The sequence below is a fragment of the Phaenicophaeus curvirostris genome, chromosome 1 (assembly GCF_032191515.1).
Source record: "Phaenicophaeus curvirostris isolate KB17595 chromosome 1, BPBGC_Pcur_1.0, whole genome shotgun sequence".
Lineage (NCBI taxonomy): Eukaryota > Metazoa > Chordata > Aves > Cuculiformes > Cuculidae > Phaenicophaeus > Phaenicophaeus curvirostris.
In genome coordinates this window covers 51,535,301-51,560,109 of record NC_091392.1, presented here as the reverse complement: position 1 = coordinate 51,560,109, position 24,809 = coordinate 51,535,301, and the positions used below count along the sequence as shown (strand labels likewise).

At 36.1% G+C, this 24,809-nt stretch overlaps 2 protein-coding genes across 13 annotated transcripts in view; one reads left to right on the top strand and one right to left on the bottom strand.

Moving 5' to 3' along the window:
• Window positions 1-24,809, bottom strand: part of RPS16 (ribosomal protein S16) — a 383,184-nt gene that overhangs the window by 164,207 nt on the left and 194,168 nt on the right. The gene's annotated exons all lie outside the window — the stretch shown is intronic.
• Window positions 1-24,809, top strand: part of PPP1R12A (protein phosphatase 1 regulatory subunit 12A) — a 118,698-nt gene that overhangs the window by 86,898 nt on the left and 6,991 nt on the right. For 5 of the 12 annotated variants that reach the window (XM_069857954.1, XM_069857858.1, XM_069857885.1 and 2 more), the window contains 12 exons: window positions 1,770-1,931; window positions 2,364-2,540; window positions 5,764-5,854; window positions 7,150-7,347; window positions 7,515-7,683; window positions 10,633-10,751; window positions 11,296-11,361; window positions 15,607-15,623; window positions 16,713-16,854; window positions 17,517-17,621; window positions 18,514-18,561; window positions 23,365-23,415. In XM_069857954.1, the coding sequence (XP_069714055.1) occupies window positions 1,770-1,931; window positions 2,364-2,540; window positions 5,764-5,854; window positions 7,150-7,347; window positions 7,515-7,683; window positions 10,633-10,751; window positions 11,296-11,361; window positions 15,607-15,623; window positions 16,713-16,854; window positions 17,517-17,621; window positions 18,514-18,561; window positions 23,365-23,415 (1,345 nt within the window). Of the gene's footprint in view, window positions 1-1,769; window positions 1,932-2,363; window positions 2,541-5,763; window positions 5,855-7,149; window positions 7,348-7,514; window positions 7,684-10,632; window positions 10,752-11,295; window positions 11,362-15,606; window positions 15,624-16,712; window positions 16,855-17,516; window positions 17,622-18,513; window positions 18,562-21,739; window positions 21,771-23,364; window positions 23,416-24,809 lie in introns of all 12 variants that reach the window. The other 7 variants (XM_069857890.1, XM_069857945.1, XM_069857900.1 and 4 more) reach the window with 4 other exon arrangements.

The window sequence follows — 24,809 nt, the reverse complement described above, 5'->3', positions numbered from 1 at the left end:
GAAAATAAGCTTACAAATTAAAAGAAATAAGTATTAAAACACTTTGTAAGGACAGTTTAAAAGTAAATGGTGACATGTTAAAATGTTCAGAATAAATGTGAAGTACACTGATGCAATGGTTGCAGTCATTTTAAAGCAACACCATTTTTACTAGCTTGGAGTGTTGCAACAACTGCTATATAATTAAAATTATATGCTTCCTTTTTCCTGTTGTTTATATGAGTTTGAGGATGTGTTTGACCCTTTCCAGATTAGTTCAGTGGCCAGAGATAACTATTCTAAATATTGGAGTTCTGCTTGATACCTGAAAAGGGGAAAAATATTGTCTCTGTTGTATTTTGGTTTTGCACGACTGACTTGAATGCAAAGTGAATGATGATTAATATGAAAATAATTTTCAGATGCACGTGGTACCTAAACTGCAGAATTTTCTCAAAAGGAATCATAGGCTGCACACGTACATTGTGTAACTTTACTCCACTGTGTAGTTTCAGCATAGCTATTTGAGTAAGTTCTTGATTGTAATTAGTGTAGCAATAAATATCTACAATGATCTAGTAGAAACATCTATAGAAAATATCTAATAGACCAAAAGGAAAGATTGTCATTCAGGTAGCTAAGCTGCATATTGGTTATGTCACGATGATGTATGTGGTGATGGATACTTAACTTTTTTTGACTCTTGACTGGTGTTGTCGGCAGCACATAGTCAGCCTGTTTCATACAACGTACTACCTCTTATGTCTTTGTTAACCTCCTGCCTTAAAAAGAAAACTTAAGTTTTCCTAAATTTAGGTTTAGGAAAGATGTACTGATTTCCCATTCTGGATGGAAATTATCAGTAGTTCATATGTGAGAGCAATCTTTGCACATTAGTTTTTATCAGTATTCAGGCTCCAGTCTTGAAACAAAATATATGCATCACTTTTAAATTGCATGTGGTGCTTTAGTGGTGTATTTCTTTAGCTGTTCTCATACAATTATTTTTCTTTCTCATTTAGAATTCATAGTAATAGACAAAATGATCAATTGCAGAAATGCAGAGAAGCATCTTTCCTTAAATCTTTTGCAGTTAGTAATCTGATGCTCTGTCTGTCCTAACTGTGGATTCTGAGATTTAGTCATGGGCAATCATACTGACTTGGTAATGTGACATCTGTTCAGCCAGAACCAATGAATAAAAATGAGAAACCACTGAATTTTCTTTACAACTTGAAGAACAAGGGAAAAGCACGAGTGGGAGGTTAATGTTTCTGGGAATAATTAAAGCATTTTTTAAAAAAAGTCAGCAATACATTTAATTGGTTGAAAATTGTAAGAGGAGTGCTATTGATGGCATTTTCTTTCCTGACAAGCTGTGAAGTAAAATTCTGCATTTTCTGAGGTATTCAGTGTGGGTGAAACAGCAGATTAAAAACAGGACATTAGGAGCCCTGTATGAATGCTTCACTAGATGCGATCATGACAGTCATACATAAAGCAGTGAGAGTCCATTACTTATCTCCTCATCTTGTGGAGAAATGGTCAGGAATAAGGGACATTTCTGCTGCCTTCTGAAGTCAGAATTTTGAAAGTTCTAGTCAAGGAAATAGTGAAGAAAATGGCTTTTGAAAACGCATCAATGCATCTTTTTCCCTGGAAGTTTCTGAGACTCGTCTGAGACACAGAATACATGGGCAGGAATTTAATGGATCATACATGGCTTTGTGATACATTAATGAGCAAATATAAGTAATTTAATGCATTAATTGTACGTGTCTCTTCTTCAGTGGCTCCTTTGGTAGAAGACAAGATGATGTGATTAGTTCTAACGTTCCAAGTACTGCATCAACAGTTACCTCTTCTGCTGGTCTTCAGAAAACACTGCCTACCAGCACAAACACTACTACAAAGAGTACAACGGGTTCCACTTCAGCAGGTGTACAAAGCAGGTAATAGCACCACCACACTTCTTTAATTCTTTTTTTTTTTTTTGTCAGGTCTACTATGTGCTTATGTATGTGCATGCGTTCTTGTTTAGTAGATCCTGGGGCTCTGGATTTTTTCACCTCCTTATTAAATTTGTTTTTATTTTATACAATTTGGCTTGAAAATTATGAATGGCTTTCTACTATAAAGTGACAGCCATGTTGGTATAAAATAATATAGAAGGGTGAAGAGTTCAATTATTTTGAACCATTCAATTCTTAATTTTATCAATTTAATAGCTCAAGTTGAGCTTTCATAGTAGAGACATTTCTCTGTTTGCTTTTAAAAAAAAATCCATCCCTCAACTTACATGTTTTTAGTTGTTTAGTAAAGTGCTTTCATTGTTTAGCTGTTTCCTTTTCTCTTTTTTTGTGTTGCTGCTTGTTACGCTGTAGTACCTCAAATCGTTTGTGGGCTGAGGATAGTACTGAGAAAGACAAGGACAGTGTTCCTACGGCAGTGACCGTTCCTGTTGCACCATCTGTTGTAAATGCTACAGCCACTACCACAGCCATGACTACAGCTACTTCTGGCACTGTGTCCTCAACATCAGAGGTCAGGGAGAGACGGAGGTGTGTAAAGGTCCTAAGAGTAATGTTGCTCTTGTACAAAAGTTGTTGGTTTTTTTCTTATTTAAAGGAATGTGTTGGTTACCACAAATTTGAATAGTGGTGTCATTTGCTTCCTGTGTATCGAAACAACTAACAAGGTGCCTCAGTTTATGTTAAGAGCTTAGTACTGGTAGAGATCATTCCTCAAACTTAAACGCTGATACCATATATTTTTTACTGGCCTTGGGTACTCATTTGGTATGTGGTATTTTCATATTTATGTTTCTTTTAATCAGTTAAATGAGTCCCCTTAAAAATACCCATAATGAAATGCAAAAATGCTGAAATAAAAATCAGAAAATCAATAAATAATTACTTACTACAAGTACGCTGCTGCTGCTGATTGAGCTTCTGCGCCACTGGCAGTGTGCTAATAAGTTACAGCATAGCATTTATTCAGTCATTTTGTGTGCTTGGCACTATTAAGAAGAGTATTGAACCCAACACATTCTGTTTATTTCATTGCATCATTTAGGGTCTCTTGTATTTGAAACATAATATGCAATTGTAAATGCAATGGTTTAAGAGCTATTCAGTATGAAGAATGAGTAAGAAGCTTATGTAAATCTTATTTTAAGAATTTAGTATTTTTTCTCTTAGAGTTATATGGAGGGTGAGTTAATTTTGGTGCATATTTATGCTTCTATAAAGAATTGTTACCTGCTGTTTATGGAAGCAAAAATAGACCTCACAAAGTTGTTAATTCCTGTTAGCTTTCCCTGGTTTGTTCTTCTGGATATTTATAATTGTTTATCATTTAATCCTTCTCCTGAAATGTAAATTCAGATTTCTGTGTTGCTCCTGTAGTAGTTTTGAAATCAGATTCCCCTGTCAGTGCCAGATGTGTGTATCTCTGTATGTTCACAGAGGTAACACAGCTATTGGTTGTTACAGAAGAAACCTGAATTCTTTTGATGCACCTAAGGCAGCAGCAACATTTAAAGATGCCTGGTAGCTTTAGGCCTATTTATGATAGTCTGTTTTCCGAAGTCTTCCTATCATACCCGACTCAGATGTAATAACGTCTATGAAATGGGGATTATCCTTTTTCTTCTCCACCATGATTCAGGAGGTGCCCACACGTACTTACAACCCATTTCAGTAACAACTGTAGTCAGAAGCAACATGTTCCGTAGCAAAATCTGGTTTAACCCAACAAATCCAAAGCAAAACTAACAGAATGCATCTTTTTTTCAAAAGCAGTTCTAATTTTAAAATGAAAATGCTATTTCAGTCCCATATGAGTTGAAAACCAAGGAAATTTAGAATTAAGGCTTTTGCTGTCTCGTTTGCTCTCACTCTTGTGTGTATACTAATGCACATATACTACTTACATTTTAGATACCTGCAATTGGCCTGAAATTCCTTGTTTTTATCTGCCTCTGGGCCAGTTGTGTAGTATATTGTTGCAGATGCATTTTTGATGGCATATTAAAATATCCGTTAAATCTTAGAAATCAGCAAAACTGGAATAATTACTGCATGCATGTGAAAAGGTAGTGCTCAAAATATCAGCATGTGCATTTCTTATCTGTATATATACAGATACAAATATATATGTGTGTATATGTTTATATGCACATGAAAAGCTTGTCTGTATAAGAAATATTACATGATAAATATTCTTTTAAGAAAATAAGTTGGTTAATCTATTTATAGGCTGAGTTTGTATTTAGAAAGTATATTTGGAATAGCACTTCAAAGAATATTTGAAAAGTAAAAACATTATAAACTGCTTTTATTAATGAAGCATGTAATGCTTCAACATGTAATGGTGTATCCTTTTGGAATAGCAAAAGGATTTAGGATCAGCTTAGACAAATAGGGAAGAGAATGACCAACTTGAATCTCTAGATCTTTGTATCATGTATAATACTGCATAGGTGGCCTGTGTAACATATGCAGGGGATGCTAGGGAAGGGCACGTTCTACTCTGACAGTAACTGTAGTGTGTGCCGGGCAATTTGAGAGCTTTTGTTTTCCCTAGATGAGGTTTAAAGTATTTCAGATTTCTTTGAGGGTAGGCATACCTATACTCCTTATTAAATAAACATATAACTAAAGTTATATGGAGTAATTTGTAGCAATTTTTAAGCCCTAAAGGTTGCACTTGGGCAATCAGAACCTCCAGGGTAGGTGGGTATTACAGCTAGAGCCGTCGACAGACACCCTTTTCATAATAGACAGATAATATAGCGCAAGGCCCTAAAAGAAAAATGGAAAGTCTATAAAAAATACTGTTTGCAAGAGAACAAGGTAGGGAAATCAAATTAATATAGTGTGGGATTTTTAAGATGTGTCAAAAGTTAGGAGTTGTTTCTACGTTTGTTAGTATAGCAGCTACTTATAAATATTTTCCTGTGTTTTGGGGGTTTGCATTAAAAACTTTTTAAGTTCTTTAGTGAGAGTCTTACATGCACACATATATAAATACATGTTACATACATAGAAACAGATATATTTATGTGTGGAAATCTATCTCTTTTTTCTTTTTTTTTTTTTCTCCAGTTACCTGGTTCAGGGAATTTCTTTAATCACTACAGACCTTGTTTGTCTACTTTAAGAAGCCTTTTGGCTTTGATTACAATGACCTACCTACTCTTCAGGATTTTTGTGGGTTTCATAAGGATTTCATTTTAAGCACGGTTTTTTTCAAAGAGAGTTGGATTGCTCAAAGCATAGATGATTCATGTGAAAGTACAGTAACCACCTCTTCAAGGATTTTTAATCTCTGGTGCAATAGATGATATAATTAGATTTTCTGCATTAGCAGTACATTTAGATTTTTCTAAAAGCCTACAAGCTATATTAAAGTTAATACATACACAGATATATTTTATGTATAAGTATGTAATTGGCTAGATCTCTGAGGTTCTACCCCCATGTTCGTAGACTAATGAAATACCAAAAAAGCTTAAGTTATATTTAAGAGGTAAAAGTAAAAAGAAATCTGAATTAAGTAGGATAACACAATGTATTTTAATTGAGTTTTGAGGCTGCTGTCCTTGTGAATAGACCATTATGGTATGGATTAAATGCCTAAAATGTAATCATATAGTTCAAGATTTTCTTGTAAATGCTTTGGTTTTCATATCATTATATCATTTTGTGAGGGGGGTTTCTGACCATTTAATACATTTGTTAAAAAAATATTGTTTGCCGATGTTTCTAATTACCTCTTCAGATCATACCTCACTCCAGTACGGGATGAAGAGTCAGAGTCCCAAAGAAAAGCTAGATCCAGGCAAGCAAGACAGTCTAGAAGATCCACACAGGTATAGTTACATTTAAGCATCTGCATTTATGGAAACATACCCAATGGAGTTTCCTGAGTGCAGTGAAGTTTTAAATTCCCAATAAGTTCCAACTAAACTAATGAGTCTTCCTGGTATAAAACAACTTGTACCAGAAGAAATATAGCCTCTTTATTATTTTATATAGCCTCTTTATTATAAGCATTAGGACCCTTCATTGTGTACTGAAAGTTGCTGTTTCGAGTGACTTAATACAAATTTGGAAGCACAGACTCCTCCACTGAATGGATGGTTTTGATTGCATTATGGTAAAGTGGCTTACTCACATAATTGTATCTGATATTATGTAGGTGTTTAAGACTTTGAATTCTTCAAAAGCTAGCAGACTGAAGTCGTTAATACTTGGGAGAAAAAGGCATAGCATACTGTAGTTACTTCCATTTCCAAGTCTTTTTTCTGTGCACAAACTATAGAAGATAATGTGATTGAGCTGACCAATGTGTGGATAGCTAATAAGATCCATCACATGGGAAAAAATACATTCAATCTAGTTTCTGTGGACACAGACAAATACTAAGAAGGAGCCATTTTTGTTACCTGATAGTAATCTAGAATCTAACTGCTTCTAACTAAATCTAACTGCTTGTGTCCTTTCAACATTTCTCCTTCTTGTGTATTAGAACAGAATCAACACAAAAAGCAATTAAATAAATGATTAGCAGAGTTGTCTTTGAAGGATAGGTTACAAAGTGGTTTGAGCAGTATCTTAGTAAGATACTAAGTATCTTACTAAGTGCAGTAGAGAAAAGCTATTTTCAAAAAATTGTTTGCTTTCTAGTTTTTAGCCTGTGAACAACAAAGAAATTCTCTGGTGCTGTCAATGCAGTTTTTTATGTGTTGTTGACCTAAAAATATAATTGCAATGAGTGAACTTGTAAAGTATCAACATTCTGTTTTAGGGTTCTTTCAGAAATATTTAGTATGCTGAAAGGTTCTAGTGGGTTTTTAAATGATTTCGATATGATTTTCTATGTGATCTGTGTGTACTAGTTCAACTAAACACTTTGTTGCTGGAGAATCTATGGTAGATCACATGAAAACAAATAATTGCCACTGATCAAAGAGGGATGTTTGGTTCCAAGTTTTGAGAGTAAAATTTGCAGGTAGAATATGTAGGTAAAATTTGTTTCTTAATAGATAGAATTCAATTTCTTAAACTGAATTTTGTCCTTAAAATATGTGCTTACATAATGTGATCATCTACATTAATGGGAGTGACATATTGAAATGTTGTCTTCTGACTCCTTTTTGTAAAGGGTGTAACACTGACAGATCTTCAAGAAGCTGAAAAAACTATAGGAAGAAGTCGTCCCACACGAACCAGAGAACAGGAAAGTGAAGAAAAAGAAAAAGAAGAGAAGGAAAAGCAAGACAAAGAAAAACAAGAAGAAAAGAAAGAATCTGAAACTAAAGATGATGATTATAGGCAAAGATATTCCCGAACTACTGAAGAGGTATTTTCATGATGGGTCTCTCTAGGCAGAGAAATTATATGAATCTTAATTCCAACTATGATATTTAATTTGGTGCTACTATAAGAATTATTTACATAAATGATTTAATATCCTGTGGTTTATATTTAATGTTGATAAATTAATTTTTATGTTTTTCTGCTGAATAGCCATATCATCGCTATAGACCAACTTCGACTTCAACTACTTCATCATCCACCTCTTCGCTCTCCACCTCCACTAGCTCTCTTTCAACTTCAAGTCAACTAAACAGACCAAACAGCCTTATAGGTATAACTTCTGCCTATTCTCGGAGTGGAACAAAGGAAAGCGAGAGAGGTAAGAGTACTGTTTGTGACACGTTTTTTTGTTTGTTTTAGTTGACAAAGAGCAGCTTCTATTTCTAAAGACAGTTCAAAATGGGGTGCAATAAATAAGGTCACCGGGGATGTATCTTATTCCCATCTTCTCTAAGAAATTTCAAGATTTGAGTACAGAGGCAAAACAGATTTTCTGTACTTGGTGTGTATTTTGCAGCTGTTTAGTATGTGAATCTGTGTTTTCCATTGAGGGGTCATAGAAACGTCAGAGATACTACCATCAGTATCCATGTGATTCTTTGATTTCTACTGTAACACAGCAACTATAATAAAATACCACATTTTAGAGTTTAAATACCAGCAGATATTGAGGAGGAATTTTACTTGATTAAATAATTGCCAGTTAACAAGGGATTTGTTTCAATCTTTCCACACTGAAGAACTGGAACAATGTTTTTTAATGCTTTAAGGACCTCTCAGGGTTCCATGAGCAGCTGAAAACAAAGGGAAAGGGGTATTTCCAGTGGTGGTTCAGAATATTTAATGGATACTTCTAGATACTTAACTGGTTTATGTAATCTTAAGCTGAGAATCGGATGTGTGATTCATAGGCCAGAAAAAAAGCTTTTATCTGATGTCATAGAGCTTTTACCCTCATTTTAAATGTGAACCACCCACTATGATTCTTGGAGACATTGTGCCTGATAAGGCATTAGGAAGAAATTCCATGCGTTAGGAAGAGGGTGATGAGACACTGGAACAAGTTGCCCAGGGAAGTTGTGGATGCCAGGCTAGATGGGGCCTTGAGCAGCTTGATCTGGAGAGAGATGTCACTGCTCATGGTAGGGGGGTTGGAACTGGATGATCTCTAAGGTCCCTTCCAATCCAAACCATTCTATGATTCTGTAATTAGTTGCCTGTCAAAGGAGGAGGCTGTTGACACAAAGTGTGGTCTCCTGTTCTGTCTTGGAGAGAAATACTTTAATTGAAGTTACTGATTGTTAACTTGAATAAGATTCCTGATTGAAATAACCAGTTTTGTTATATAGAGGATCAGATTAGATAAACCATTGATCAAATCTCCATGACCTATGTAGCAGTATTGCCATGTTCCCTGGACTCGTGTTTTCTGAGGAAGTTACTGAGGCTAAGCTTCAGGGATATGCTTTCTGGTTTTTTCCCTCTGTCCTAACATGAACTGAAATTTGGATTAAGATTCTGCAGTAATGCATGCTTACTCTAGGAAACTCTTTCTTGACTATTCTAGGGAAAGGATTTTCATGGGCAAACGTTAGGTTTTTTTGCCAAATTGTGACCTTAGGAGGAGAAATATGTTGCTGTCTGAAAGCCAAGAGTTAAGATCTTCATTTATTTACTTAGGAAAGGTATATGTGCACCATGAATATTTCTGTTTCCTTCTTTAATTCTTGCTTCACACAAAAATGTTTCTTTACATTGAAGACTAGTGATGGTAAAGTTATTACTGGTGCTTCAGTCTGAACTCAAATCTATGTTTTCTTTAACAAAAGAACAGCAGACTGAATGGACTGCATGGTAATAAGTAAATAACTTGGATTTGGGTAGATTTGCTTAGTATTTTTTTAATACAAATTATATGTAAACATATAGGGGAAAAAACACAATTCTGAGGTATTGTATCAGTTTTGAATTGCAGTTGAATTCCTTTTAAAGAAAAAGGCAATACGTAATACGGTATTTATCTAATCAAGGAGGTCCCATTTTATTCTTCTGATGAAAAGGGGGCCTCTGTGGAAGACTTAAAAAACTTTTAAAATTGGGGGGGGTCACGTTGAATTCTTGATGTAAGCAAAAAAAACCTTGTTTGATGAACAATGGTGAAGAACTGTCACAGAATCACAGAATAACCAGGTTGGAAGAGACCCACCGGATCACCGAGTCCAACCGTTCCTACCAAACACTAAACCATATCCCTCAGCACCTCGTCCACCCGTGCCTTAAACACCTCCAGGGAAGGTGACTCAACCACCTCCCTGGGCAGCGTGTTCCAGTGCCCAATGACCCTTTCTGTAAAGAATTTTTTCCTAACGTCTAGCCTAAACCTCCCCTGGCGGAGCTTGAGGCCATTCCCTCTTGTCCTGTCCCCTGTCACTTGGGAGAAGAGGCCAGCACCCTCCTCTCTACAACGTCCTTTCAGGTAGTTGTAGAGAGCAATGAGGTCGCCCCTCAGCCTCCTCTTCTCCAGGCTAAACAACCCCAGCTCTCTCAGCCGCTCCTCATAAGGCCTGTTCTCCAGCCCTTTCACCAGCTTTGTTGCTCTTCTCTGGACTCTCTCCAGAGCCTCAACATCCTTCTTGTGGTGAGGGGCCCAGAACTGAACACAGTATTCGAGGAGCGGTCTCACCAGTGCCGAGTACAGAGGGAGGATAACCTCCCTGGACCTGCTGGTCACGCCGTTTCTGATACAAGCCAAGATGCCATTGGCCTTCTTGGCCACCTGGGCACACTGCTGGCTCATATTCAGTCGGCTGTCAACCAACACCCCCAGGTCCCTCTCCCCCAGGCAGCTTTCTAGACAGACTTCTCCCAGTCTTCTCTTATTTTGTACTTTTATACATCTTCTGTCACAGGAGATTGGATCATTATGGGACAGTTTTGAAAACTGAATTTTAAATCCTATTTTTATTACTGTTATATTGAAACATTTTGTTTAGGTGGCTGAGAAGGAATTAGTATTTTTTCAGTTACTGTTCAAGAATTGGAGCAGTATTTTAGAATAGTTACAAGAATAGTTACAGTATTTTAGAGCTATGTTCTTAGGATTGTATATTACAGCAAACCCTGGATGTTTTAAGAAGCTCCATAGCGAATTTACTTCATGTTACAAAAGCTAGTTGTTAGCATTTTAAAGACTGAAAATTATTTCAGAAAAATTTCAGAAAATTCGTTTGTATTGTACTTAAATTAGTAAGAAAGTTGTTATTATCAGAAGGAGGCAAAAAAGAGGAAGAAAAGGAAGAAGATAAGTCACAACCAAAATCTATAAGGGAAAGACGGCGACCAAGAGAAAAACGACGATCTACAGGAGTTTCTTTTTGGACTCAAGATGTAAGTAAATGACAGCTACTGATGTTTTATAGCCTTAGCTCGTAGCAATATGGAACGTATTATATAGTGTATTCTTAAAACAGAGAATAGTTCAGTGTAATAACAGTATATAACTCATCATTCTGGAAAAAGTGGTGCTTGTTCAAGTTAAGTATTCTCTGTTTTTCTGTTTTGAAGCTTTCAGAGGCAAGATCAAAATTAAGTCTTAAGTATGTTGATAATGCTAAAAAGAATTCTGGAATATTGTAATAACCATAACTTAATAGGAATTATTCCCTTTTCTTTGTCATGGGATCAGTATGTAATTTTGTAAGAACAAGATTTTCTTGTGCCAGATGCAAAGTTCTGTTTCCTCTCCTTCAGCTACTGAAAACATGTACTTATTCGAGAACTTTAATCATGTATCCCATCTATTCTCTTTAGATTTTAGTTACATAGAATTCTGCTGCTCTTAGATTTTCATCTGAAAAGTCTAGAATGCCTTAAAATCTCAGCAAGCTTTCAACAGTTTTAATTATTTTTCCTCTCCCATGTCTTCCACCAGAGTGATGAAAATGAACAGGAACACCAGTCAGATTCAGAAGAAGGAACAAATAAGAAAGAAACTCAGGTAATTTTTAAAATACGATTAGTTGATTAACTTTCAAACAGATATGTCTTGATTGTAAAATTTCTGTTGCAGTTTGATTTGATTAAAAGAATACATATGGTAGGGTTCTTACAAGTGCTTTCTGATTCATAATTTATGGCTATGATTCAGTGCTGTTTTCTTTGCAGGCTTTCATAACAATTTTTAACATTTAACAGTGGCTTTTCTCTTCCATTCTGATTCTGTGGAATTAGCGTCCAGAAAATGTAGGTAAAATTTCTGACACATAGGTGAGGGTCATGTTGCACTAAGTTACTGAAAGGTGGTTTCAGTTTCTGCCTTGCAAGAATCTTTGTTCCATCTGCTCAGTTATTTTGGGATAAATAATGGGCAGTGACTTATGCACACTAACTCAGATCTTTTAAAATTAAACCCAGCCTTGTAATTATTATGATCCTATTGGCTATGAGCTATCTTGAAATTTGTATGTAAGTACTTTGTTTTGGTGTGAAGGTGGTTTTTTCTCTTGCTTACAAACAATTTATCAGAGATTTAAAACGTTATGTAGATTTCAAGTAACTTCCTCTCTTTGATAAACAACTATTAGCATTTATCAACAATAAACTGTGAACTAAATATATAACTTCTGACAATGCTGTATTTTGCCACCCTAGAGGAATAACAGTGGCAATTTGTTCCTATGTCCATGGCACAGAGTATGATTTTGTATTTTTTATGTGCCTAAGGAAATTGCACTTTCCTTCTTGCAGTTGCTAAATATACTTCCAGTTTGACACAAAACTTGCATATTGTACGAATTCAACATTACTTGCTTATAAATCCTTTTCAGTTCTAAGAAGAGAAAAGGAAAGAGATGTGAACAATATGGAATTATAGTGAAAGACATTCAGAAAATATTCATGGTTTTTTGGTTGTGCAAATTATTTGATGTGGTGCTGTTTAGAAGACAGAAACTTTGGAAATACTGAAATTCTCTCTTTCTCCTTTATGTGGGGCTGCTGTTGGTTTGGGGTTTTTTTCACTTGGTGAAGCTACCAACCAGAGGTAGAAGAGGGTAACTATAAACCTCTAAGGACTTTGGCAGAGACTCAAGAATTTGAGCTGAAGTGAGAAGGTCAAGAAAAACCCTTGCACATGGATGCACGCTACAAAGAAAATGAAAGGACCTTAAACAAAGTAATTTCTAGCCTGAAATCTTTTAAATAAACAGAAAAAATCATGATCTTATTCATCTCACAGATGAAGAACTGTCTTGTAAGATTTCAGTTTTGAAATCTTGAAAGGAAAAGTGCTTTCTTGTTCTTCAGTTCTTCAGAACTGTGTTTAGACTTCTTAGCTGATCATTTGTTGGTAAAGGAGAGCGGTTAAAGAGAAGTGAAACTTTGCTAAGTGCTTTGACAGTTGGAGGTTGTTCTGTTGAAATTTTGTTTAGGCTTTTTGATGTTAAGAGCTGAGAATTTCTTCAATTATTTCTTCAATTTGCACAAAAAATGCCATGTTACTTAAAAGAGATTTGTGTTTCTCCAAGAAAGGCAGTCTTAGAACAAAGTTGTAGGGTAGCAGTTCAAAAATAAGAAAGTCAGAAGATCACCTTGGCAACTGAGAGACTCTAGGTAAAAAGTGCCTATTTTTCAGTTTGATATATTTAAAAATTTTTGAATATATACAACTGTGATTCATTTATAATTAAATGGACTGAAATTTTATTTTGCCAGAGATCAGATATGTGACTTCTGAAAGGTGAAAGCTAGCAATATTAGGATAAAAAATGTCATTAGGTCTTCTAATTCTGTGGGAATACACATGAAAAATTTGCATCAGTAATGTTGATTAAATTCAGTACTCAAATTTTGCTTCTGAGTTTCACTTCTGTGGCAGTTTTACAGAAACATACACTGATTTATGATAGTTCAGAAAATTTCACCTGACACTGATATTTTATTTCCATTACCAGTAATTACCCCAACCTCACTAAAAGGTAACGTGCCTATCTGGAAGCTTAGTGTATGTTTTCAAATACAGAGTATCTTTTGGGGCACCTTTATGGTCTGTATAGGCTGACGGCATAGAGTTAGAAGTTGTTATTTCAGGTTGTGTGGATAAGGATATGAATGCTTTGATTTTTCACAGTGACTTTATGAAAATCCATCTTAAGTGGGATGCCCAGGAATATCTGTCCTGGCATCCTTTCTCTTCAAGCATTGTGCAGAGTTTGTAGACTTACACCTTTTCACAATGTTTTTATGGCAAATGTCAAAAATCGTGACTGAACTGAACTGACTGAAATTGAAGAGGAAAATAAAGAGACAAAATAGCTAAGACTGTGCTAAAAAAAAAATACAAATGTGTTGTGCGAAGAGGGAGGGGAACAAGAGCAGGCGTGTGCTTGAGAAATGTCCTCTTTCCTTGAAGTGTGGAGGCTGGATGGTGCTTGAGCAGCAGGAGTAGAGCTTCACAGCTTTCAGGGAGCGGAAACCGCGGATGTAGAGTTTCTGAAAATTCCGATGTCCTTGTCCGGGTTCCCAGCCAGAAGAGCAGGAATGGGCTGTGCCTGTGTTTTCCTGCCTCTGGTAATTAGTGCTGTCTTACCTCACCAGTTCATTTGTTGTCCCACTGTGTAGCTGGAAAAAATTGTTTCTAAAATGGTCTGTATGTGACTTAACTTGCCTTTCTGTTTGTGAAGCTGTAGTGCAGCAAGCAAGTGAATCTGAGTTTTCACATTCCCACAGCACCGTGGGGAGTCCACTAGAAGCAAAGAAAAACAGCCTCTAGAAAGTGTGTTTGTTAAGAAATAATGTAGGAATGGTTTACTACTCGTGATGGCTGTCCTACATTGTAGATAAAGGTTAAAAGGACCAGCTTAGCATTTTTCTGCATACTGCATTCCTTCAAGGTAAAAAGAGAAAAACCTCAGGTCTTTACAGACAAAGCTTTTGCTGTTTTGTTGTGGTAAGAAGGATGCAGTGGAAAAGGGGTTTTTGTAGGTCATTGATTACATGGTGGAATTCTGTAATCTCACACTGATCTTACTTAAACATACAATGCAAGCTAAGACTCCTATTTAGGTGGAGGTTAATCTTCTTGTGGCCAATAGCTTAAAAACTATCTATGTATAGGTGTGTGCCACCTGACTGTGACATTTGGTCCAGAATCTCTGGAGCTCTCGGCATTATTCATGCTCTTAACAGAAAATAACATTGTTTTATTAGGAGTGGTTAGACACGTACACGTACTTTTTATATCCTGTGTGTAACGAATGCACTTCAAAGTGTCAGAGGGGAAATTTAGTGTATTGTGGAGAATGTGGCTATTTTCCTCTATGCAAGCTGAAAAAATACAGTTTCCTTCTAAAGAGAAAACAAACCATCCACACCACCTCCACCAAAAAAACACTTATAGGGAAGGTTTCAGCCACTGCTAGGTGAATAACATTGGCGGATGTCCAGGTAATAATACATTAGTAGAGTTTTTTGACTGAAATGACTTCACATGAATTTTTTATAATTGGAATAAATTATGAATCTTTATTGACCACCCAGAGGGGAAAAAGGTTTGTATGACTGATGTAATGCTTAGTAGAGCATACTCCCTCACTCTGAGGTCATCAGTTCTAATTAAATTTCGCTTGTCAAGAAAATTAAGTGAACTTTGTGCCTGTGGATTCACCTGGAATGAATGAATGAAGGGAAGTAATATAAAAAATACCTGAAATTATGTCATTTAAATTAAGTTTAATGAGTACTTCATTATGTTGTTGGTGTAGTAGCTTGTTTCCCATCAAGCTACGTGGAAATTATGATCTTGTATTTTAGATTGTTACTTTAAGCTGAAGTAGTTATGTTGACTATTCGCAACGTTATTGCTGGTGTTTGACAAGAGGAAAAAAGGAATAGAGAATCCAGGGAATACAGTTCTGATACCTTTGATAACAGGCAGGCAAATTGCAGAATGCACTGACTGCTGAAATTACTCCAGCGTTTAGGACAGTCCAGACTTTTAGAGCATAATGTTGACATCCTTGTAAACCATATTTTGGCAAGCCCATTCTAGCACATATTTCTTTTCTGTTCCAGACATAACAAAATTGAAGTTTGACAATGTTCAGATAATACATACTGTTGGGTGGTGTATGCATTTATCATTACTGTTTAGATGTACTTATTCACAGATTGCTGTCCATTTTATTTATTTAAATTATTGACTTGATCTATTCTTTTTCTCTCTTTTTACCCCTCCCCACCTCAGAGTGATAGCCTTTCAAGGTATGTGCAATTTAAACAAATTGATTTAAGATTGTTACACTTTTTGTTCACGTATTCTCATTTTAAGTTCTTTATGCACTAATTCAGCTTAGCCCCCGTAGTTGGCTGGGTTGAGCTTTAAAAGGCTTTAATGATACTTAACATTTGTATGAAATATCGTTGCAAAGCTACAGTACTGAATATTTTTTCCATGTGTGGGTGGGATATGCTGTTCTGGGGAATGTATTGGACTCTGTATTCACAGTGCACTGAAGGTAGGCTGGGTTTCTTGTGGAATACAGTGGATACAGTACCATTCCCTACACATTTTTCAGTATGAAGTCAGCTTCCACAAGGAAGACAAGTGGTTCTTGTTTCCCCTCTTTTAGAATACCATGCTGAAAATTTTTAAGGAATCTAAGAGATTCTAAGCGTATTTCTAAGAGAAATACTACAGACTCTGAAAATGAGATTTCCTTAAGATTTCTTTAAAAAATAATTAAATATCCGTAGTTTTTTTTAAAAAAAAAGTTTTAATTTGTTTTTAGACCTTTAGAATTAATTATTGGATTTTATTATGTTCTGTCTGTGCTGAAAATCTGTTAAACAGAACTACTACAGCACATGACCAGTGAAAAGTGAGCAGTGCTAGATTATTCTAAACTTTATTAACAGACTTTGCTGAAGATTTATTTCATAAACTGCTTCTGTTGAAATACTGGAATTCACAACAAATAGTTCTGATATCTCCTTGGTTCTTCTAATAAAATCTGGAGACTTCATCTAGGCCAATATTTTAGAGATTACTTTTTTAAAACCTTTCCATTAACGTGATAAATTTTTTTAAAAATAGGTTTTCCTTATAGAAGAATTAGAATATCTACAAGAATGTAAAATCCTTTAAGATGTTCTGCTTGAATTAAATATTTTAATTTAATTTAAAAGATTTCTCTGCACACAAGGAAGGCACTACAAAGTAGAAGTAGAAGACAGTGGCTTAACTAAATTATACAATTGCATTTGAGTATTTCCAGCTGGATAACAGCAAACTGGCAGTGTTTGATACAGTGAGTGGTCTCAGTTTGAACACAAAGAACTTCTCTTCTACAGATATGACACGGGATCCCTCAGTGTGTCTTCGGGTGATCGTTATGATTCAGCGCAAGGACGGTCGGGATCACAGAGTTACCTTGAAGATCGAAAACCATACTGCAGTAGACTAGAAAAAGAAGATAGCACTGATTTTAAGAAGGTATCTGATCCAGTAATTTTCATGTAAAAGTAAAAATTAATGACTGGAAATTGACTGGAAATAATCTCATATTGTATCACAAATGCTGCTTAAAGGAACTCCATTCATGGGAGGAGCAGAGCAACTGCAACAGTGGGGAAGTATGCACTTTACAAAACAGCTTCTGGCTTATGCACTTTATTTTTCAATGCAAGGGAGAAATCAAGAGGAGCCAAGATCCGGTTTTTATGACAATTACTATCATATTTTTTTAGTTGATTGTGTCATTACAACTTCTTTATACATATGTGAAGCCTTTTATTGTAGATGTTTGCTAGTTTACATACACATAATGTAAAAATTCTTCTAGATTTTGCCTTAAAATAGAGGAGGAGTTTGTCAAAAAGTTTACTGTGGTGTCTGATTTGTGAAGGCTGAAGTAAAACTAAGTGGCAAGTATTTTTTTAATGTGTGTTAGGCAAGTTATGTGCAAGGTTGCTTGTTTCTAAAAACATTTGGTAACAGTTCTTTCAAGTACTTGCTAATTCTACATATCTTTAAAATATAGAACTGATTATTACTTCTGTTCATTTTACTTGCCACTTAATCATGGTTTTAAATTTTGTTAGTTGATCTCACTGAATTATTATTTGGTAATTTTTTTAATTCATATTTTTTCTTAGCTTTATGAACAGATTCTAGCTGAAAATGAAAAACTGAAAGCACAGTTACACGATACCAACATGGAACTTACAGATCTTAAGCTGCAGTTGGAGAAGACGACTCAGGTTTGTATGGAACACAAAAGTATGTACTTATCTGACAAGGCAGATAGCAAACCAGAAGTACCCAAGGGGCTGCTCTTTACTAGGCATCAGCTTTGTTTCATATCCAAACATGGCAGTGAAGAATAGGACCTCTCTGTTTTTAAGTAAAAAAATATACAGGATTCTGGTCTTCATTTATGAACAAGATGTGTGAGACTGCCTCTTGCCTATTTAAGTAGTAGTGGTTCTTGCCAGCCTGGATCTGGAACTTCTTTGCAGGGTGGGGATAAACATTTTCTATGCTGTTAAGCTTATGTAACTGTCAGTCAGGATTGATTGATTAATTCATAAACCTGCTGACTGATTAGCATAACCTGCCAGTTCTTCCTGGCTCGTTAGATAGCTTTATCTTTGAACTGAAGAGCAAATAACTCACTCCAGGTACGGATAACTGCTGCCAGATAAAGGTACTGCATACAGTAATACAAAATATGTACACAAAAGCAATATTAAATTGCTGTAGAAAGGGGGTTTCCTATTCTGAGACAGCATTTGACACAGTTTCCCTGCGTAGACAGATAAATGTCTTCCTTATATACCCTGTAAATCTGTGAAGAACATTACAAAAGTGTTTGTTTTGTAATGTTTTTAGGTAGAAATACTATATTACTCCTATTTGCCGAAGGTTATATAGTGACTAAATTACTTAGGGATGGTAACAGAGGAAGTGTGTGATAAATCCAGTTCATTCTTGTTTATTCTCTTTATTTCAGTGTTACTTCCATGAACACAGTTTAACATGCTTTTGAAGATGTACTTTGGACGGAATACTAAAAAGTCCGGTTGAATTGTTTTTCCTGTTTTATGTTGTTTAAGAGCAAGTACCAACATCTTTATTAATGTTGTGTTTCAGAGACAAGAAAGATTTGCTGACAGATCACTCTTGGAAATGGAGAAAAGGGTGAGTTTCTGCTAAAAATCTCGAGTGCTCCAATTTGGTTTTTTTTTTAGTTGGTTTTGCAGCCCCTGGCTTGGTCATATTTTATTGGGAACAGAAGCTTTTCTTATAACTTGCATTATTTAGAAGATTTAGAGATTTTAGGTTTCAAAGTGGCAATGAATGTGAGATACTGTGAGATGGAATTACTCATATGAATTGGCTTCAGGTTACCTGTTGGTTCATGATGACCAGGTTCTAAACCCCACTGCCCTCCAGGGATCTGGTGCTTGTTCCATCTCATTCAAAAAAAAAAAATACTGGCACTCCAGAGGGTTAAGCAGATTCAGAGCATCTCATCTTCTAATGCATTTCCAACATTCAGAGGCTTTAGTTTCCTCAGAGCTTTGGAGAGTCTTGAATGTTGTTTTACCAATTATTGTTGGTAATGAGATGGCTGTTTCTGCCTCACAGATGAGACCTTAAACCTACTAATGATGTAAAATTAATCATAATCTGCCTCTTTTCTGTTACTGTAACTATTTCCAGAAGGAGTATGATGTGATACTGGGGCAAGGGGGGAAGAATGAGTGAGCAATGTGGGAAGAGGGGCATCAGGATCAGGAACGACCCTAAATTGATTGGGAAGGGAGTAACGTAGTAAATCCATATGTGAGAGAGAATACTGGAATTATTTGAGAAGTTGGTCACACAGTAATTTTAGGGTGTAGTTTCATGATAGTTTAAAATCCATCCCTATAAAAGCTGAGTTCCACAACAATGTAAAAGCAAACTACTTTGGGTTTGTTGTGGTTGTGGCTTCTTTCATGACCCTTCATGGCTACATGTTCCTTTTTCCTCCCCTGATCCTGGAGTGACTTGTTAGACACTTAAACGGGAAGAAAATGGATGGACTTTGACAGTAATAAGTGGTACATTGTACACTTAAATATCCCTGGTAAATGTCACATTCAGTAGCCTTTCATATTTACTTTCCGGTATTGAGGTATAGAAAACAATTTTTAGCTCTGCAAACCTGTTTGGTGCATAAACAAACATGTGGTAGATTTTATAGGAGCACATGGATATGCAGAAATGCCCTCAAGCACTTACTGAACTTCCATTATCTTTATCTTAATAATCTGTCCAGATAATTGTAGCAGCCTTTTAGCAGCTATTTTGCCTTAATTTTTTGGCATCCTGCTGTAGACAGTGATTTCCTCAGTAGATAAGTTTCACCGGCATCTTTAATTCATTTCTTGCTTACTATCATGGCCACACAAGTGGACATTTAATTATTTCATAGATGTAGCTGTGTTCATTACCATATAGGTTCTGAAGTGCAGAGCATTCACTACTGCACGGCTAGATGTAATTTCAGTTTTAAATTACTGCTTTATTTCTTTCCTGGAATAGACCATTGCATTAAAACAGTTGCCTATACTAGAAATTCTTGCACCCTTTTTTTTGTGAAGACATTTAGCCCAACAGCAGATCAGGATAGGGTGGGATGGGATGGACTATTTCAGTTAGAAGGGGTCTACAACAATCGTCTAGTCCAACTGCAAAATGTCTTTCAGAAATGTTACCCTTCCTAAACATGTATTAGTACTAAAGCAAGCAGGTAAAAAAATAAAGTTAGTGGTCGTGCCCTATGGCTGAAGCATGATTTACACAAGATTTAGGAGGTGTTCCTTGTATCTTTTTCCTAAAGGCATCATTGAGCTGTGACATTTTCAAGCTGAAACATACCTTTTCAGTTAAGAAGATATATTAATATATATTAAACCTAGAATTGCACAGGAATAAAATTTAGAAAGTGCTGGCTTTGAATTTTATTTTAACTCAGCCTTCAAAAATGGATTTGCATGGTGTGATTTGGTGATGTGTTGTCAATATTGTTCATTTGGGAACTGTTTACCAGAGCAGGAGCTATTTCCCTGGACATGGGGGTACAGATCGGATCACAGACGCAAGGTCCTAGCAATACACAGGCAGAAACAATGATTTCGTTAATGAGTTGTCACTCTGAAAAGTACAATAACAGTCATTTGCAGGCTTTCATATGATGTGATAATAAAACTCAAAACAGGTTTCAGTCTGGATCAGAATTCAGAAGTGTAGGTACATTTAACCAGTTTCCCCCGATTTTAGAGTTGTGGAGAATTTGAGTTGTGGAGAGGTACACTTTGGGGAGTTACTGACTATATGAATACATGTAGGTATATACATCTGCTTTTAATTTGTAATCATTCTATAACTCTGGGGTCAATTTTTCACCTCTGCATATCCCTGTACCTCAGTCTCACACCCTTAAGACTGTGTTCCTAATTGCTATGATAAACACAAATGAGCTATTGTATTTTGTAAGCTGAGAGACTAGCATGGAGTTTCTTTCATTTTGAGGTTTGCAAGTGTTCTTTGCTGTACCTCACAGAGTTGTTGAAGTATATCACAAAGTTTTAGACTGCATAAATTGCAAACCCTTTCTTTGAGTCCAGCTACTAATCATATAATCTTGGCAAATGTTCCCAGTGAAACTGCGTGTGCCATTTTGTTGGCATTCCTCGAACCAGTTCCTAAAAGAGTAAGCACTTCAGGAAAATGAGAGGCACAGCTTCATCTAATCAGAACAATATGTTTCTACAATAAATCTTCTGTCTAGGCCAGTCCATTTAAGTGTTTCATTTATATAATGTGAAGTATACAAAGCTAATGAAATAAGGATTTTATTTAATTGGATTTTATTGCTAAATAGATGTTCTTAGGCAAGGTCAACATGCTTATTAAGCAAATGTGTCAGAAAGACTATGGATTTTTAACTATCTGAAACTCTTGAGATTTTTTTGATCATCTCAGTAATCACAGGAATCGTCAAGTATTATTTAGTATAAGAGCACTGATAATACATGTTATTCTGCAGAGCTGGTAGGTGACTGATACAACTCTCAGTAATGTGAGATGGTGTGGGGAATTTTTTGTTAATGACTTGCTTACTGCAATTAATTCACTGATACTTCCTATGCCCATTACTGTCAGTCAGTGTCATTATGGGAAAAATCTTAACTCCTAGGAGTTGAGTAAATTAACTGCAGTAATGTATTACTTTGATAAACCTTTAAAGGTGTTTGCTAAAATGGGAAAATGTTGGGGTATAACTGCATCATGATTAAACTAAATTCAAATGATTTATATCTGAAAGGTGACCGGCAAGAGTCAGTATCTACTGGGCGGTATGATCTAACCAAAGTTTTACACACCTCAGTCAATGCTGCTTGCTGTTTGCATAACACCATTGTATGCAGATGCATATGTCCACTTTGCAATAATCTGTTGCTTTTGCCTTTCACACTTTGGAAAAATCTGAATGTAGAGTACTGATAACCGCAGCTGCTTTTAAATGAGACACACTGCATTGTCTGACACAGGAAAGCAAGCAATCAGGCTGTAAACCCCTGAAGTCTATTGCATCAGCTGTTCATTTGTCAGATGTGTTGAAAATTAAGTTCAAACAAAGTAGCGTCATTTAGAAGTATGGTAGTCCAGTACTGCAGCATAGCAGAGAAAACCCTAAGATGACTTTCAGTAAGCTAGCTTGGGTACCATAACCAATGTAATCAAAGCAACCTCTCTGCAAAGGATAATTTCTCCTGCTTCTCAGGTAAAAAGGAAGAAACACAGAAAAAAAACCTGCAGAAGAAATGCAGAAAATATTTGGGAAGCATTTGCTCATGAAGCAAGTGGTCTTATGTAGCTAGATTTCTTTGGTACTCAGCCGAACTCCTTTAATGTAAATTTGGGAGTATCTGTGTACACTGTGTTGCAGTTTATAGTGTGGACAGATCCTGCTGAGCTGAGACAGATGGTTCAGCTGCACTGGCTTGATGCTGGAAGCTTAGGCTTCTAGTCTTGTTTCTTGTAATATTCCTGTTTATTTCTGATCATTTTCTGCATTTCTTGTGTGTTAAGCTATTACAGAAGGCTAACTCATGAAAAAATAAATCCAAACAAATCATAGAATGGTTTGGATTGGAAGAGACCATGAAGGTCATCTAGTCCAACCCCCCTGCAGTAAGCGGGGGTGTCATCAACCAGATCAGGTTGCTCAGAGCTCCATCCAACATGACCTTGGATATCTCCAGGGATGGGGCATCTGCCACCTCTCTGCGCAACCTGCTCCAGTGTTTGATCACCCTCAGTGAAAAAAATTTCTTCCTAATACGTAGTCTAAACTTCCCCTCTTTTGGTTTACAGCCATTAACCTTTGTCCTATTGCTACAGGCCCTGCTAAAAAGGTTTTTCTCATCTTTCTTATAAGCCCCCTTTAAGTATGGAAAGGCTGCAATAAGGTCTCCTCCAAGTCTTCTCCAAGCTGAACAACTCTCAGCCTCTCTTCACAGGGGAGGTGTTCCAGGCCTTTGATCATTTTGGTGACCCTCCTCTGGACCTGCTCCAACAGGTTCATGTCTTTCCTGTGCTGAGGGCTCCAGAGCTGGAAGCTGTATTCCAGGTTTGGTTTCACCAGAGCAGAGTAGAGGGGCAGAATCACCTCCCTCGAGCTGCAGGCTGTGAGCTGTCTAAATTTGTGTAAAGGAAGGGGTATATTTTGTAGGTCTTGGTATAAATTTCTTTATCTCTTCCTCCTCAGATGCTAAAATTCCATGTTGACAATATTTCTCTATATCACTGCCATCACCAGTTTCCTGTCCACACTACGCTTTTGGTTGTATGATCTTTGAAACTTGGAAGTATTTCACTGTTGCCACAGTATTTACAAGCAGTAGTTTTTAAAAAGTGTTCAGTGTTAACACATATCTTTTGATTTAGGAAAGAAGAGCTCTAGAAAGAAGGATATCTGAAATGGAAGAGGAACTGAAAGTAAGTAAACTATTACATGTTAAGCTATTAATAGCAAAGTGTATTACCGTGTAAGTGCAATATGTAGTCTGACAGTGTTACTGGTATGTATAATTTCATTTGAAAACAACTAAGTTATAACTGCATTTCAAAATCTCTCATGTCATATAGCTTATAGCAAAGCTGTTAAGTCTTCTGCTTACGACTCCTAAGAGAGCACCAAGACTTATGCTTCTGTAATATATTGGCTAACAAGAAACAATCAAAAATGGTTGGAGTGAAACATTTCTTGATCTAATGAAGATGGAGTTGCAATCTGATCTTGATGTGATACCTTGTATTTTATTAACTTAAAAATAATGGTAGCATATAGTTCCATAGGTATTTCAGCATTAGATGTTGCTCCAATCTTGATCTCACAGTTTTCAACTATGTATAATCACAGAAGGAAAATAATTTTTTAATATATTTCTGGCTTTTTTTTTTTTTTAACTAGTTGTGATTCTCATTTTGTGGTTTATCGATGTTAAGTCCCCTGATATGATTAAGAAGGGTGAGAAATCTGGCCGGGCTGGTTTGTGTTATATTCTTGGATATTGTATTGGACAGGGCCAACGAAACTGATAGAATTAAAGTATGACTGGAAAACTAGTGGAACACGATGAAATAGAAAGAATTTTGCTCTCCAAAATTTTCAGACATATCACTGTTTTGACATTTTATATTTGTCATTGATTAATAAAAAAGCTTCATTTCAAGCTCATTTTTGAGCTCCCTCTGGTGCTTGGAAATGGCACTAACTTCTCAATACTTTTCATTAAAGACATGCATGAAGTTTTGTTGAAATAATTGAAGCTGACAGGCAACCACAACGCCTCCAGTCCCCTTGGATTCAGGCCAAGATAGTTTGCTGTAAGGGAAGACACAATGTGGTTCCTTGAGGGGTCTTAGAAACAAAATACATAGAAAGCAGTTTATGGTACAGGAAAATAATTGTGTTTAAGAGTGGAAGATAGGATGTGAGCTTCTATCATCAACCTGTAAATTCCTGTTAGGGAAGTCTGAGCTTCCAAGAAAAACATAAAATGCAAATATATTTTTTTCAAAAGCCTGCTTTTTGTAAGCACTATGTGAAAGTGTTGAATTAAAGATTAAATACTCTTCCTATCATTTGTTGCGCTGCTGTGTAAAAGTATATGTTAAATGTGTCATTATTTGCAGACTTCTGAATAGGAGATTTAGTTTGTGCAATTAGGACTTTAAGTAAAGAATTCCAGGAATAGCTCTCATTGTTAACATATCCTGAACTGTTTTGGAAAGCTGTGACTAATCACTGCTGGTTCTTAGATTGCTTTTCAAGAATGTGCCACTTGTTTGATACTTTCCTTTCACAGCTACTTATCTACTTTAAACAG